Here is a 15674-nt window from a genome sequence, read left to right as displayed (position 1 = left end):
AGCAACAACTGGCATTGACTGACTAGCTACTGATTTAAGCCCATGCGTTTACTTGTCATCTCTCTGCATCTACCAAGGACTCTGAATAACCAGAGAGAGAGCAGCATTACAGATCTTATTTTTAAATTTCCAGGCAATATACCTAAGGCTACTTTTGAACACCACTGACTGCTACTCTGTCATTAGTTCCCACACGGGCTGCTAATCTGGTTCCTCACCAGGTCCTGATACTAGTCCAGCCACTCGTTCCAGCATATTTGCAGTCTCAGCAAACAACTTCCTATAACTTTTTTTATTTGTTCATGGAATATGGGCATCGCTGGCAAGGCCAGCAATTATTGCCCATCCCTAATTGCCCTTGAGAAGGTGGTGGTGAGCTGCCTTCTTGAACCGCTGCAGTCCACCATAATGTTCTCCTTGTTCCACTAAACTGTTGCTCAACTTCTCCTTTCTGTTACTGGGTAACACATTTCCTGTGTTATTAATTCTTCTCACTTTTATATAGCCCTTCCTTGCTGCAATCAACCAAATCCCTGTCTCCTTTATTAGCACCTTCATCCACTGTCATTTCTGCAAAGTAGTCTTTATGCACTTCCTCTTACTGGCTCTATCATTGACTGTCTCTGAGTCCAAGACTAGCGATGTATTTATCATCTTTAAACTTTTCACAGTCACTAGTCACCCATAACAGCCTTAATCTCCAATTTCGTAACAAAAGACCTTTGACAAAAACATACATTTTGCCTGTGTTGAATTTTTAACTTGTATTTTGTACTGCTAAAAGCAGCATGTAAGAGGTTAATATCCAAGATCACTCAAAGCGCCTTGTCAGCAGAAAACTACCAGCTCAGAACAGACGAGTTGTCTGGGAAAGGACTGCACAGATGTATGTTTTATAATGGCCCACGCAATAATTGTCTGAAGTGTTAATTGGTTAATTAATCTGGGGGAACGTTACTCGAATTCCAAAACATTTTATGTAATTGTCGAAGATTGCCCACATTGTTTTTCAGAAATATTTCGAGATACCTTGCTGGTTAAGGTGTTGCTCTATTCAATCCACCCAGTCTGGCACACCACAACATTCCAAACAATTGATAACCTGTCAATGACTGCTGATCTGAAGTAATTATGAGAAATGCAGTCATTTGTTATTTTGTTCCAGTATCTGTGGAGTGTTCACAAGCCATCTGGTCACAGATCAAAAAATAGGTTCCAGCTTGGGATAGTGACTTAAATTGACAGCTGTTTCTTAGACCTTTTGAGAAGAGGGCAGGGCAGAGCAATTGATTGGCCAGAGGCCACTTTGATGGACGGTGTGTGGTCAGAAACTTCCTATTTCAAGATTATGGTAGCAGACCACAGCAAGTTTTCATTGGGCAGTGTGTGTGTGGATCTTGCAACCAGCAGCTGTAAGAATGAGTGTTTTAAGTTGTTGCGCCAGACTTGGTAGGGAGGTAGGCTACAGTGAGTTTGCAGTAAATGGACTTCTGTTTAAAAATCTATGTTTAGAGAGAAGGTAGTTTATTATCTTTATTATTTTATATGTTGAGAGTAGAGAAATATATATTTTACTCTGTTAAACTGTGTACTATTCATTCATCTACCTTATGTAAGCAAAACCAATTGTTTCAAAGTCTGCACATCAATTTGGCAAGAGCAAGTGCATTCCTAATTAGGTGACCTGAGATCCGCTTATGATAAACCCAATATAATATCTAGAGTAATAACCTAAAAACATGGCAAACTGTGTATGAACTCCACAACTGTGACATCTATAGATGTATCACAACACAAACAAGCCAATGATCTCATTTCACTCTCTATCTTTGTGCCACTGAGGATCTGATGCAAAAAACTTTAAAATTTCTTTTACAATACTTCAAAATGCGCTTTCCTTAACTAAAAAATGTCTCTCACACAACTTACAAATGTCCTTCTCCGTCAGTCTAGCTTAGTGTGCTCTCTCTAGGATGCGCTGCCTCTGGCTTCCTTCCACTGTCAGTGTATTCACTAATATTGCCTCATAGTCATATCTATGTCATAAAGCGCTCTCTCTCTTCTTCCCCCCCCCTCCCCCCACAATGTGCTCACTCGCTAATGCTGTGCTACTGTTCATTCCTACTTCTTGGGGCTACAGAAGAATCTGTGGGTCATTAGGGTCTGGCCCAGCTCACACACTCAGGCTTCACAACTTTTAGCTCTCCCCTTCCTGCTGTTCACACTGGCTCCCAGCACATATTCATTGTTCAGATAATGCACATCATAATTGTAGTGTTCCAGCTAGGGTGGTTGAGTAAGAGCTCATAAATTGCGATATTACTTGCTAAAGCTTTTTAGAAATTACATTTTGCAACTAATTAGGAAAGATTTTGAGAACTGAAAGTGCTTGAAGTGTTTTTAAAATGTATTAGCTGCTCTCCCATGTTGTTGGTCATAGTAGTCTGGGGTCCAGTGCATTGTTGTGATGTTTGACTGCTAACCTGGCCTGTCTCTATAATACCACTGCCTGGATACTCCCTGTGGGGAAGTGATCATGTCAACTGCTGTTAATGAAGGAAGTATGTAGATTACCAGATCCATGTTAATTTGTAAACTTCTCTCAGCAATAGAAATCAAACTGCAATTGTGCTCAACATGCCTTTTTTTGTAATGCTTTTTACACTAAAGTGAAACCAACACTTTCAAAACTTACCTAAAATAGTCAGATCTCCTATGGCATAGCTCATGGTGGATCAGCAGACACACTATTTTATCATAACAGGAGTGCAAAGTTGGCAACCATTTGCTTTTGGAGCAGGCAGCAGCTTTTCTAGCCCCCGCTTGCAAAGGGGATAAGAATTTAGCTGATCATAGAATAGAAATTTACGGCACAGAAGGAGGCCATTCGGCCCATCGTGTCTATGCCGGCTTTTTTTTCTCCTTTTTGTCTTTTTATTTTTTGGGTTTCAGACATTTTATTTCGCTTTTGGCTGGTCTTAAACATCGAGGAAAGCAACGATGAAAAATTACCCCATAGAAACCCAGACGGGTACGTAAGGCAACCCAGCTCTGCCACTCAGTAAGAGCTCAATCGATCTGGCTGTAGGTAACAAAATTATTTCTTTAAAATCTCACTCTTCTGAGTGCAGAAAACACAACTAGTTCAACTCTGCAAACAGAGCACAGTATTGATTTTCTGACCACCTTATACACAGTAAGAGGCTGACAACCTTTTAATTTGCTCCACGTTCCTTTTGAGCACAGCTTACAGCCCAGCATCACACCTGGTCACAGAGTCGACTCCCAACATTAGAAGATTCTGCAACTACCCCAAGCGGCTCCTTTCCAAAGCCTCTTGTGGTATCCCGGCGATTCTTCTGCCGCCATTTTCCTCACTATGCTTATGAACTTTCTCCAGTCATATTTAATGCAAAACCAACTTCAAAATAATTTGGTTGTGGGTTATGCACAGACAGGAAGCTGTATGAAATTCTATACCTGTTACTTGTGCAAGGACCAGCAGCTGTGAGGTTAACTATTAGCTACAAGTCTAAACGCTGTGATACATATCTGGCAAATCTGATTGCTGCCGCTGCTCCAGTATAAAGATGAAACGTACTTCCATGGCTATCTAGCTTTGATTAAGTATGTTGGTAAAATTTGCTGGTCAGGTTTTTAATTCATTTGATTGTCACGGTATTTTGTGCATTGCTTGTTTTTGTACATCCAATATAGCTCCTTATCATTAAAATCAGGATATCTGCACTAGATAAAATAGCTGAATTACTGTTTATACCAATATATTCCCATTGATGTTGGAAGATGGAAACCAACAAGGAAATTCAAGCCAGTGTTTTACTTCAGAAACCATTTATAATTGTGACATCTTTGTTGATGGCAAAATATTTGTGGTGTACATTTGCCACCAACAAAGTGAAGGATCAAAGGAAATGGATGAACCAATCTCATACATGTCATGGGGTGGGGGGAATGATAGTTTCTCCTGGCCCAAATTTGGCAAGAGAGAAACAACTTGTATTTACAAAGCACCTTTCACAGCCTCAGGACGTCCCAAAGCGCTTCACAGCCAATGAATTATTTTTTGAAGTGCAGTCACTGTTGTAGTGTAGGAAACGCGGCAGCCAATTTGCAAACAGCAATGAGATCATGACCAGTTAGTCTGTTTTAGTGGTGTTGATTAAGGGATAAATGTTGGCCAGAACAACGGTACCGCTCCCTTGCTTTTTTTCTTCAAATAGTGCCATGGCGTCTTTTACATCCACCTGAGAAGTTCTTGGTTTAACAGCTCCACCTGAGAGATTTTACTGTTTCTCGTAACACCGATCTACAGTTGAAAAGCTTGTGTCAGTTTTTATGAATCTTGAGACTTTGAACATACAGACTACCTGTACTTCCTATATAAATTGGTATGATTTACACTTCCTTCTATGATTTGTATCATCATGTGGGAGTATTAATACATAAACTTAAGTAGTTTTGCACATTATTTACATTTTTTAGAACCCTAGAGAAGTCTTTGTGCTTCATTTTACCCTGCGTGAGTGCAGCATTCGCTAATTTGTTGCATTTTCGATTTGAGAAAAGGCTGTTAGGGTTATTAGGACTCGTTGTTGAGATAGCAAAGTATAATAGAAACCTTAAATAAGTGAGAATTGTCAAGCTTTTCATGAATTAAAAGAATGTAATCATTTATAATTACCAAGATATTTTTCTCAATTTCCAGGTGAGGGTTAATGCCCGAGGTGGGAGTGGGGGGTCAGGGGGAATTAACAGCAACGAAAGGGGAGGTAAATGGATGGTAACAGAGGGAAGGGGGAAATAGATAGTAATGAAGAAGATGGAATGGAGGAGTAGCTACAAGTGGTGCTTTGAGATGGGTGAGGAAGGCAAGTGCCAGCATTAAGTGAAAGAATGGGGAGGGAGAGTGCTAGCATGCCAGCATGAACTGAGCGAGGGGATAAAAAGTACCAGCGTGGACTCTGAGGAGAGGGTAGAACACCAGCTTGAATGGGGGAGAGTAGAAGAAGAGTACCAGCTTAACTAGGTTGAAGAGGGAGAAGAGTGCCAGGTTGAATTGATGAGGGGGAAGAGTGCCACTGTGAGCTCTGAAAGGGTGGGAGTTTGATGGGGTACAGTGTCTGTATGAAAGGGGGGGTAGTTGGATGGGGTAGTTGGATGGGGTACAGTGTCTGTGTGAAAGGGTGGGAGTTGGATGAGGTGTAGTGTCTGTGAAATGGAGGGTGGGGGGAAGTTGGATAGGGTACAGTGTCTCTGAAATGGTGGGAAGTTGAACGGGTTTCAACTGAGTCTGGAGGCAGCAGCATGTCTTTGTGAACTAGGGTGGTGTGGGGCATGCATTAGATATGGAAAATGACAATTAAAAACATTCAAAAGTTTACTTAGTGCCCTTCTGTCATAATTTATTGACATTGTTTGTTTTCTTTCTTAATTCAAAGTGCATTGAGAAGTCCACTTGCACTTGAAGAACACTGTAAATATACACAATGTTGTTAATTCTTTTTGCCGTAAAATATTCTGTTGTGTTGATCTGTTTTAACAATATTATGTTGGAAGTAAGCCTACAGACCATTATTATCCCATTCAGCAATGGCATTTGCTTACCTGTCCGCCTGTTGTATTATGCTTCTGTTGGTGCAAAAATCAAGGTTCAATTGTGATTCATAATAACTGCATAAACCATTCCAGAATAAATTATTTTTGGCTTAAAATACTGAATCACAGTATACTTCAAAATGATAGAAAATGCACTGAAAAATGTGCCAAAAAATCAATTTCTTGGGAGGGGTATATCCACTGATCCTCCTCCCCCATCAGAACTCACATCTCCCTTCAAAAATGTCTAAATCCACCACTGCAAAGAGTGCACCTTTCCATGATTTATTTTTTCCCCTATAATAAAACTGCAAGCCATTGGCCAAGACCCAGGAACAGCATATTCCTTCTTAAACTTGTTACCCTGAGGGATATAATGGATAGAGTCATACACACACAAATTAGAAGAGGGGAAGAACTGTAAGTAGCTGGCAGGATTGTCTATTCTGTCCAACTTTTAATAGTATCCCTGAACACCTTGTAGTCCTGGAATGCTGTTGTGTGATAATTCAGTGCCTGTTTCACATCCCTTTCCTGCTCTTCCAGTTGAATCAACATGGAAAACAAAGATATTGAACAGTTTAATAATGCTACAAATGAAGATAAAACTTCTCAGGCAACTCTGAATATAATGTCAGAATCTCAGGTATGTGCAAGTGTGAGTGTGGCTGGGTGTGTGTAAAAATATATAGTTTTTGGGGAAAAAAAGAGCTCTTTATGAAGTGTAAGTTTTAAGTCTTCACACTCCTTATGTTGTTGATCTTATTTCAAAAATTTTAATTGTGTTAAGTGTTATAACCTTTTAAAAAATATATTTAGCGACCCCCAATCCAGTTGGTTTGTCTCTATCTACCTTGCAGTGTGTTGAGTTGGATCCGAATTTACTATCAGGTCTAATGTGTCTATTACAGTGCTGTGCTGTGCACTGCCTGGTAAATGTAGGTGAGGTTGTACGTGGCTAGTGAGTGCTGTTCATGTAACTTTTCATTTGCAAAATAGCGATCCTGCTGTGGTAAAGTGCAATTGTTGATTTAGAAAAAAATGGCTTGTTTAAATTTTAAAAATGGAGTATGTTTTGTGCTCAGTTTGCACTTTGAATTCAGGAGTTCATTCTTATGGTTTTGATAGTATTTACAGTAACTGGTTTAATTATTGCTTTGGAGTCCACTGCCGAACATCTGTTTCATAAATAGATTTAATATCCTCACATTCTCACCTTTTAAGTCTCAGTGTGTTTTCCTAATATTACATTTCTGCCAGGCAGATAAAACCACACACACTCATAGGATTTACTGCATCCATTGCTCAAAGTAGCAACCCAGCCAAGAGCTGGTAAACCTTGCTCAACACGAGCAGACCTACTCACAGCGAATCAGGCTTTCTTTTATACTGTTGACCAGTTGTGTTGAGGATGAAGCAGTTTTCATTAACACTAAATGTAATCTCTGCATAATTACTGTGTATGACTTTTACAGCGGAGGTGACTGATCCAATAAGCTTTGCAGCACTAACTTCATAGAGGCAGCTATAATGTTCTAAAGTATTTTACATCTTTAAAAACCGCTCTTAATCTATGTATCTGCAGTCAAAACACAGGGATTAGACAGTAGAGATTTATTGTTCACAGTAAAACATTTAAGACAATTGGATGCTGTAGCTCAGTGCATCAGTGGGATTTTATTTAACTCCCATCCACAGATGCTGCCCTGTTTGTGTCAAAAACCAAGTCCCTATTTGCAATGCAAACCTGATTCTGCTGATAATTATATTGATGTTATCATCAGCATTGGGTGCTTATAATTAGCAGAATACAATTAATTGCCATTACCCAGTCCACCTCTGTAGGAGCTCAGTGTTCGTTTATGTTCTCAGTCATCTCTGGAGGCATCTTTCCAGTTACAAAGTTCCTGTTGTTTCCTAATTGTTACTTTTTCCTTGGCTTCATTTTTATTGTAGTGCATGTTTTTGAAAAAAAAATCCCCAGCAGCTGCCCTGTTGCCCTTGTTAGCTCCTTGTCCCTGTATATATCTGAATTGAGCACACTAAGAGAAAATTAAAGTAAGGGTAAGCTGATTATAGGGAGCTTATTTATGCAGGCCTGATTAGTTCGACATGTCCAATTCTAGCCTGACATATCATAGATTTAATAGAGTGAACTCCATTTACACCTGATTTTTCTGGACAAGCCATGTCCAGAACCAAATGCGAAGTGTGTAGGATTCGTTGGTTTATGCAGACAAATGTTGTATATGCTAACACGTATCGGGCAACCCAGCCTGACCCAAGTCTCTATGTAAGTCTCCAGACTGCCTGCGTTCTATCTATTCAGTAATGCACTGTTTCAACATTACTGTATTATATCTAGAATCCTTCAGACCTGATTTGCTGATTGCAGTGACCATCTATACCTGTTAGATCGGATCTGCAAGAGTATATTTAATGGGTGCTGCAATCAACAAATCCGCTTTAAGTGATTTACACTGTACAGTAACATTGATAAGGTGCATGCTGAATAATGCAATATACAAAAATGTAGGAAGCCTGAAGGATCAGCTTGTGGAGTACTGGAGAAACTTTAGAACATAATGCTTGCAATGGGAAAAGGCTATTTGGCGCATCAAGCCCATTCCTTCAACTGGACCACAATTTTTTTTTGTCATTTGCATTGCCATGGCACAACTTATTTTAATTTCCATAGGACAGTGATAAAATTCCAACAAAATAAAACCGTGAACTTCGTCCAGATAAAACAGCCATGTTCCATTATCTATACCTAAATTTTATCTTTGACCTTCAATCCCATTTCCAGCCAGATAATCGCCCAACTCCATTTCAAGAGTTCATTGATTTAGCATTAACTTTGAAGAATGCCTTTTCTACACATTAACCACTTTTTTGGGTGAGGGGAAATTCCTACAGATCTGTTTCATGAAGCTTGAGTTTTGTACTTATGTCCTCTTGTTGCACAATCACAGTTGAAATTACATCTATATTATCCATTCCTTTCACATTTTAAAGGCTTCCGCCATGTTGAGTAGAATGGGCCCATACTCTCTGGCGTTTCATTGAAATATATAAGATTATGAGGGGCCTTGATAGGATAGATGCTGAGAGATTGTTTCCCCTGGCTAGAGAGTCTAGAACTAGGGGACATAGAATCATAGAAAATTTACAGCACAGAAGGAGGCTTTTCGGCCCATCATGTCCGTGCTGGCCGAAAATGAGCCACCCAGCCTAATCCAACTTTCCAGCATTTGGTCCATAGCCCTGTAGGTCACAACACTTCAGGTGCATATCCAGGTACTTTTTAAATGAGTTGAGGGTTTTTGCCTCTACCACCCTCTGGGTGAAAACATTTTTCCTCAGCTCCCCTCTAATCCTTCTACCAGTAACTTTAAATCTATGCCCCCTGCTTATTGACCTCTCTGCTAAAGGAAATAGGACCTTCCTGTCCACTCTATCTAGGCCCCTCATAATTTTTTACACCTCAATTAAATCACCCCTCTGCCTCCTCTGTTCCAAGGACAGCAACCCCAGCCTATCCAATCTTTCCTCATAGCTAAAATTCTCCAGTCCTGGGAACATCCTTGAAATCTCCTCTGTACCCTCTCTTGTGCAATTACATCCTTCCTCTAATGTGGTGACCAGAACTGTACACAGCACTCAAGCTGTGGCCTAACCTGTGTTTTATACTGTTCCAGCATAACCTCCCTGCTTTTATATTCTATACCTCGGCTAATAAAGGAAAGTATTCCATATGCCTTCTTAACCACCTTATCTACTTGTCCTGCTACCTTCAGGGATCTGTGAACATGCACTCCAAGGTCCCTCACTTCCTCCATACCTTTCAGCATCCTCCTATTTATTGTGTATTCCCTTGCCTTGTTTGCCCTCCCCAAATGCATTACCTCACACTTCTCCGGATTGAATTCCATTTGCCACTTTTCTGTCCACCTGACCAGTCCATTGATATCTTCCTGCAGTCTGCAGCTTTCCTCCTCACTATATTTTTGTATCATCTGCAAACTTCTCAATCATGCCCCCTACATTTAAGTCCAAATCACTAATATATACCACAAAAAGCAAGGGACCTAGTACTGAGCCCAGCGGAACCCCACTGGAAACAGCCTTCCAATCACAAAAACATCCGTTGACCATTATCCTTTGCTTCCTGCCACTGAACCAATTTTGGATCCAACTTGCCACTCTCCCTTCGATTCCATGGGCTTGTCCTTTTTTGACCAGTCTGCCATGTGGCACCTTGTCAAAAGCCTTGCTAAAATCCATATAGACTAAATCAAATGCACTACCCTCATCGACCCTCCTTGTTACCTCTTCAAAAAATTCAATCAAGTTAGTCAGACACCACCTTCCCTTAACAAATCCATGCTGGCTGTCCTTGATTACTCCATGCTACATTACTTAGCTACATCATTAAATAAATTTAAAACAGAAATAGACAGTTTCCTAGAAGTAAAGAGAATTAGGGGTTACGGGGAGCGGGCAGGAAATTGGACATGAATTTAGATTTGAGGTTAGGATCAGATCAGCCATGATCTTATTGAATGGCGGAGCAGGCTCGAGGGGCCGATTGGCCTACTCCTGCTCCTACTTCTTATGTTCTTATGCCTTTCTAAGTGATGGTTTATCCTGTCCCTCAGAATTGATTCCAATAATTTGCCCACCACTGAGGTTAGACTGATTGGTCTGTAATTACTCGGTCTATCCCTCGCTTCCTTTTGAAACAATGGTACAACGTTAGCAGTCCTCCAATCCTCCGGCACCACGCCTGTATCCAGTGAGGATTGGAAATGATGGTCAGAGCTTCCGCTATTTCCTCCCTTGCTTCTTTTAACAGCCTGGGATACATTGCATCCAGCCCTGGTGATTTATCTACTTTCAAAGATGCTAATCCCCTTAATACTTCCTCTCTCACGAAGTTTATCCCATCCAATATTTCACATTCCTCCTCCTTAACTACAATGTCTGCATCGTCACTCTCTTTTATGAAGACAAACGCAAAGTATTCATTAAGAACCATACCAACATCTTCTGCCTCCGCACACAGGTTACCTTTTTGGTCTCTAATAGGCCCTGCTCTATCCTCTTGCTCTAATTTATAAAACATCTTTTGGTTTTCCTTGATCTTACTTGCCAATATTTTTTCATGCCCCCTCTTTGCTTTCCTAATTTCCTTTTTAATTTCTCCCCTGCACTTTTTATACTCCTCTAGGCTTTCTGTAGTATTGAGTTCTCTGTGTCTGACATAGACTTTCCTTTTCTGCCTTATATCCAGGGGGCTCTAGATTTGGCAGCCCCACCCTTTTTCTTTGTGGGAACATATTTACTCTGCACTCCTTGAATCTTTCCCTTTAATGCCTTCCACTCTTCTGACATTGATTTATCTTCACGTAACTGTTTCCAGTCCACTCTTGCTAAATCACTTCTTAGCTTAGTAAAATTGCCCTTTCCCCAATTGAGAACTTTAACTCCTGTTCTATCTTTGTCCTTTTCCATAACTATGCTAAAACTAACTGAACTATGATCACTATCACCAAAATGCTCTCCCACTGATAATCCTTCCACCTGCCCAACCTCATTTCCTAAAACTAAATCCAGAACTGCCCCCTCTCTTGTTGGGCTTGCTACGTACTGGCTAAAAAAGTTCTCCTGAATGCAATTTAAGAATTTTGCGCCCTCTATACCCTTCACAGTGTTTATGTCCCAGTTAATATTAGGGTAGTGAAATCTTCTACTATTACTGCCCTACTGTTTTTGCACTTCTCAGAAATTTGCCTACATATTTGCTCTTACATAACAACATTAGAAATAGGTGCAGGAGTAGGCATCCGGCCCCTCGAGCCTGCTCCACCATTCAACAAGATCATCTGCCTCAATGCCATTTTTCTGCACTATCCCCATATCCCTTGATGTCTTTAATATCTAGAAATCTATCGATCTCTGTTTTGAATGTACTCAATGACTGAGCCTTCTCAGCCCTCTGGGGTAGAGAATTCCAAAGATTCACCGCCCTCTGAGTGAAGAAATTCCTCATCTCATTCCTAACTGGCCTACCCCTTATTCTGAGACTGTGACTCCTGGCTCTAGACTCACCAGCCAAGGGAAACATCCTCCTTGCATCTACCCTGTCGAGCCCTGTAAGAATTTTGTATGTTTCAATGAGATCACCTCTCATTCTTCTAAACTCTAGATACTATAGGCCTAGTCTACTCAATCTCTCCTTGTACGACAATCCCACCATCCCAGGAATCAGTCTGGTGAACCTTCTTTGCACTCCCTCTATGGCAAGTGTATCCTTTCTTAGGTAAGGAGACCAAAATTGTACACAATACTCCAGGTGCAGTCTCACCAAGGCCCTTTATAATTGCAGTAAGACATCTTTACTCCTGTACTCAAATCCTCTTGTAATAAAGGCGAACATACCATTTGCCTTCCTAATTGCTTGCTGCACCTGCATGTTAGCTTTCAGTGACTCATGTACAAGGACACCCAGGTCCCTTTGAACATCAACATTTCCCAATCTCTCACCATTTAAAAAAAATACCCTGTATTTTTGTTTTTCCTACCAAAGTGGATAACTTCACATTTTTCCACATTATATTCCATCTGCCATGTTCTTACCCACTCACTTAGCCTGTCTATATCCCCTTGAAGTCTCTTTGCATCCTCCTCACAACTCACGTTCCCACCTAGTTTTGTGTCATCAGCAAACTTGGAAATATTACATTTGGTCCCCTCATCCAAATCATTGATATAGATTGTGTATAGCTGGGGCCCAAGCACCGATCCCTGCGGTACCCCACTAATTACAGCCTGCCAACCTGAAAAAGACCCGTTTATTCCTACTCTCTGTTTTCTGTCTGTTAACCAATTCTCAATCCATTCCAGTATATTACCCCCAATTCCATGTGCTCTAACTTTGTTCACCAACCTCCTGTGTGCGACCTTATCAAAAGCCTTCTGAAAATCCAAATACACCACATCCACTGGGTCCCCTTATCTATTCTACTAGTTACATCCTCAAAGAACTCCAATAGGTTTGTCAAACATGATTTCCCTTTCATAAATCCATGTTGACTCTGCCAAATCCAATTATTATTTCCTAAGTGTCCTGTTATCTCATCCTTTAGCATTTTAGCATTTTCCCTTCTACTGAAGTCAAGCTAACAGGTCTGTAGTTCCCTGTTTTCTCTCTCCCTCCTTTCTTAAATAGTATAGCTTTATTTCCAGGTTTAACGTTGGCGCATAAAAGTACAGGCTTCCCACTGGGAATGCAAAGTCCGAAAATTTTGCGGTTGTGATCCAAAAAAACAACTATTTTCAACTCCCACCCGCCCCCAACCCACCTGTCCTTGGGGTTTAAAATCACCCCCCTTATGACATTTAAAGGCACTATATAAATACAGCTTGTTATATACACAACAATTGCACAATATGTTGCCCTGCTCACTCCATAGGCACACAATGAGAATCCTAACCTGCTGTTAATAAGAATGAATAAAAAATTTGCTATATCTAGGATAACCAATTAATGATGTATGTCAATTGTTTACGTATGTCAATTGAACAACTAGTGGAGTTAACTTGATGTTAATCAGATTGTGCGCATGTGGCACGTGCATATTTATATATCCCATCTCATAGTGCATCAGGGAGTGCCTTTGTTTGCTGGCCTGAGAATAAAGAGCCTTTACTCTGCAATTGGATTTTACAGTATTAGCAAGCCAGCATTCTGATGCTGTTTTGCTGAAGCACCAATTTAGGCAAGTATTTCAGCTGCTAGGTGGTGGGGTTGACCACTTCTCAGCCTTTAAAATCACTACTAAAATAAATCTTTGTCCATATTAACACAATATCTTGATGAGCACGCCCATGGCTGCAGACCAGATATTTTCTAACAATTTCACAAGAACACAATGCTGTATGACCAATGTGCTGTCCTGGTGTATGGAGATTATAATCCCATTACTTTTAATAAATGATCTCTCAAAGTTTTCCTTTCAAAAAGAAAAGAAATGAGTTGTCTAAGATGTGTTGTATTTTGTATCCTTGTTCCAGGATTTTATTGATAAGGCGAATGCTACAGACCATGCAGATGTACCAGTGGAAGTAGATGAAACCACCCTTTTGAATAAAAACAGTCAGAGAGAAGAGCCTGCTCATCAGCGTCACCGCAAACTGTGGCAGATATTTGCATGCCCACCTCGAGGAATCATTGCTAGTGTACTAACAAAGGGTTAGACTACAGCATGCATTTGAATACTAGTTTGTGTTCATTATTCATTAATAATGGAAGCAGTGCTATAATAGGGGGTGTACCTGCATGATTACATATTTGTATATCAACAGAGGTTCCACTACCCTTGCCATACTTCCTAATTGCATTGAAGTTTTTCTGGTTCTGGTGTTGCCATTTTGCTCCAATGCTCTTCCTCACTCCTTTTGTTAACAATGCTAAATGTGGCTCAGTGCTGACCAGATTATATTTAGAATCATGGAGTAGAAGTTCAGCGGAGCAGAACTCCCAGACAAAGTGACACAGAGCCCGATGTAAATCCCATGCATGAGATAATCTTTACTTTTAGGGATTGATTACTTTTGTTTTGTAAAGGATTGAGACCTTTCAGAATGCCTCAACAGGACTCATGCCAGCTCTCAGCTGAGGAGCGTTTCACTGAGGTCTTCTAAGAGTGTATTGGGCAGAATTCCCAGGGTAGGCATGATCTCTCCCAGACACATTCCTTTAACATAGGTGGTGGAAATGGAAGAACCATCCATTGTCCCATCAGAAAATAGCGGGGGCCAAAAAACAGGGCAGAATCCTGGAGGAGTTACCCCAATTCCAGCTGCAGATAGGTAATGCACTCAATCTCCGACCTTGGGCGTGCCCAAAAGGTTAAGAAAATTGGGCTTGTTCTCCCTAATAACTTAATAGTTTTCAGGATTATGAAAGTGCTGAAATAGCTGTCCTATTTTTTCACATCATCACCTTCTCAGAGCACCAAGGGATGGACAATAAATGTGGCCAAATAGTCGCTATTATTGCTCAGCAGCACACTAACTGAGTACCATAGTTTTGTGGTACTATTGAAAGAATAGGGACTAACAAACTCTATTAATCTATCATAGTAAGTCTGCCTTTTGAATCAGCACAGGAGTACAATACCATCCAATCTCATAATATATTGGAATAATAATTTATGAATTGGTAGAGACCCTTGGGGCTTTGAGTTATTTTTATGTAAAATGAACTATTGAATGTTTTGTTGTTGGGACAGGGATGGCAGTTTTGCAGACATGTCTCATTTGGCACTCCAGATAAAATTGATCTAAATGGTGCCAAAGTTTGGTGTGAATACGTTCAATTCAAGGCTTTAATATTTATTTGATACTGCTAAAAGTGAATACAATTGTTTCTCAGTGCTACGGCACTCCAAATTGTCCTTAGTATTGGCGTCAATGTTAATAATGATGGTAACACCCCAGCCTGCATATTTCAAAAGGCATTTTGTTTATTGTTTCTGTTGACAAGTGTTATTGTCCAAAATTAGATGTTTAATCAGTTTTCACCATTGTTTTCCAGTGATTATGGTGATCCTGCTGTGGGCAGTTGTCTGGTCAATCACAGGTCCAGAGTGCCTTCCTGGTGGTAATTTGTTTGGAAATCTGATTCTGTTTCTGTGTGCAGTTCTTGGAGGGAAGATTGTTGGAATGATCAAATTCCCTACTTTGCCTCCGTTACCTCCTCTTCTTGGTAAGAAAATGGAAGCTATAATAAATGAAATGATAATGCTGGATGACTGTACTGGAGTAAGAAAGAAAAAGAACTTGCATTCATATAGCACATTGTTATGTCCTCAGGATGTCCTAAAGCACTTTACAACCAAGGGATCATTTTTAAAATCTAATCACTGTTGCTATCTAGGCAAATTCGGAAGCCAATTTTCATACAGCAAAGTCCCACAAACAATAAATGAATGAATGATGAGATAATCTGTATTTCGGGGTACTGGCTGAGGAAGGAACATTGGCCATGA

At 40.3% G+C, this 15674-nt stretch overlaps 1 protein-coding gene across 1 annotated transcript in view; it reads left to right on the top strand.

The window, feature by feature from the left end:
* The window catches only part of LOC137331221 (sodium/hydrogen exchanger 9B2-like), a 106536-nt gene that overhangs the window by 44182 nt on the left and 46680 nt on the right, over positions 1–15674 (top strand). Inside the window, exons 2-4 of the mRNA XM_067994856.1 lie at positions 6163–6262; positions 13696–13873; positions 15221–15391. Coding sequence (XP_067850957.1) covers positions 6173–6262; positions 13696–13873; positions 15221–15391 — 439 coding nt within the window. The 5' untranslated portion in view covers positions 6163–6172. The remainder of the gene's footprint in view (positions 1–6162; positions 6263–13695; positions 13874–15220; positions 15392–15674) is intronic.

Source organism: Heptranchias perlo, chromosome 1, assembly GCF_035084215.1.
Source record: "Heptranchias perlo isolate sHepPer1 chromosome 1, sHepPer1.hap1, whole genome shotgun sequence".
Taxonomy (NCBI): domain Eukaryota; kingdom Metazoa; phylum Chordata; class Chondrichthyes; order Hexanchiformes; family Hexanchidae; genus Heptranchias; species Heptranchias perlo.
The sequence above is the reverse complement of the archived record's forward strand: the minus strand, read 5'-3'. Positions and strand labels throughout refer to the sequence as shown.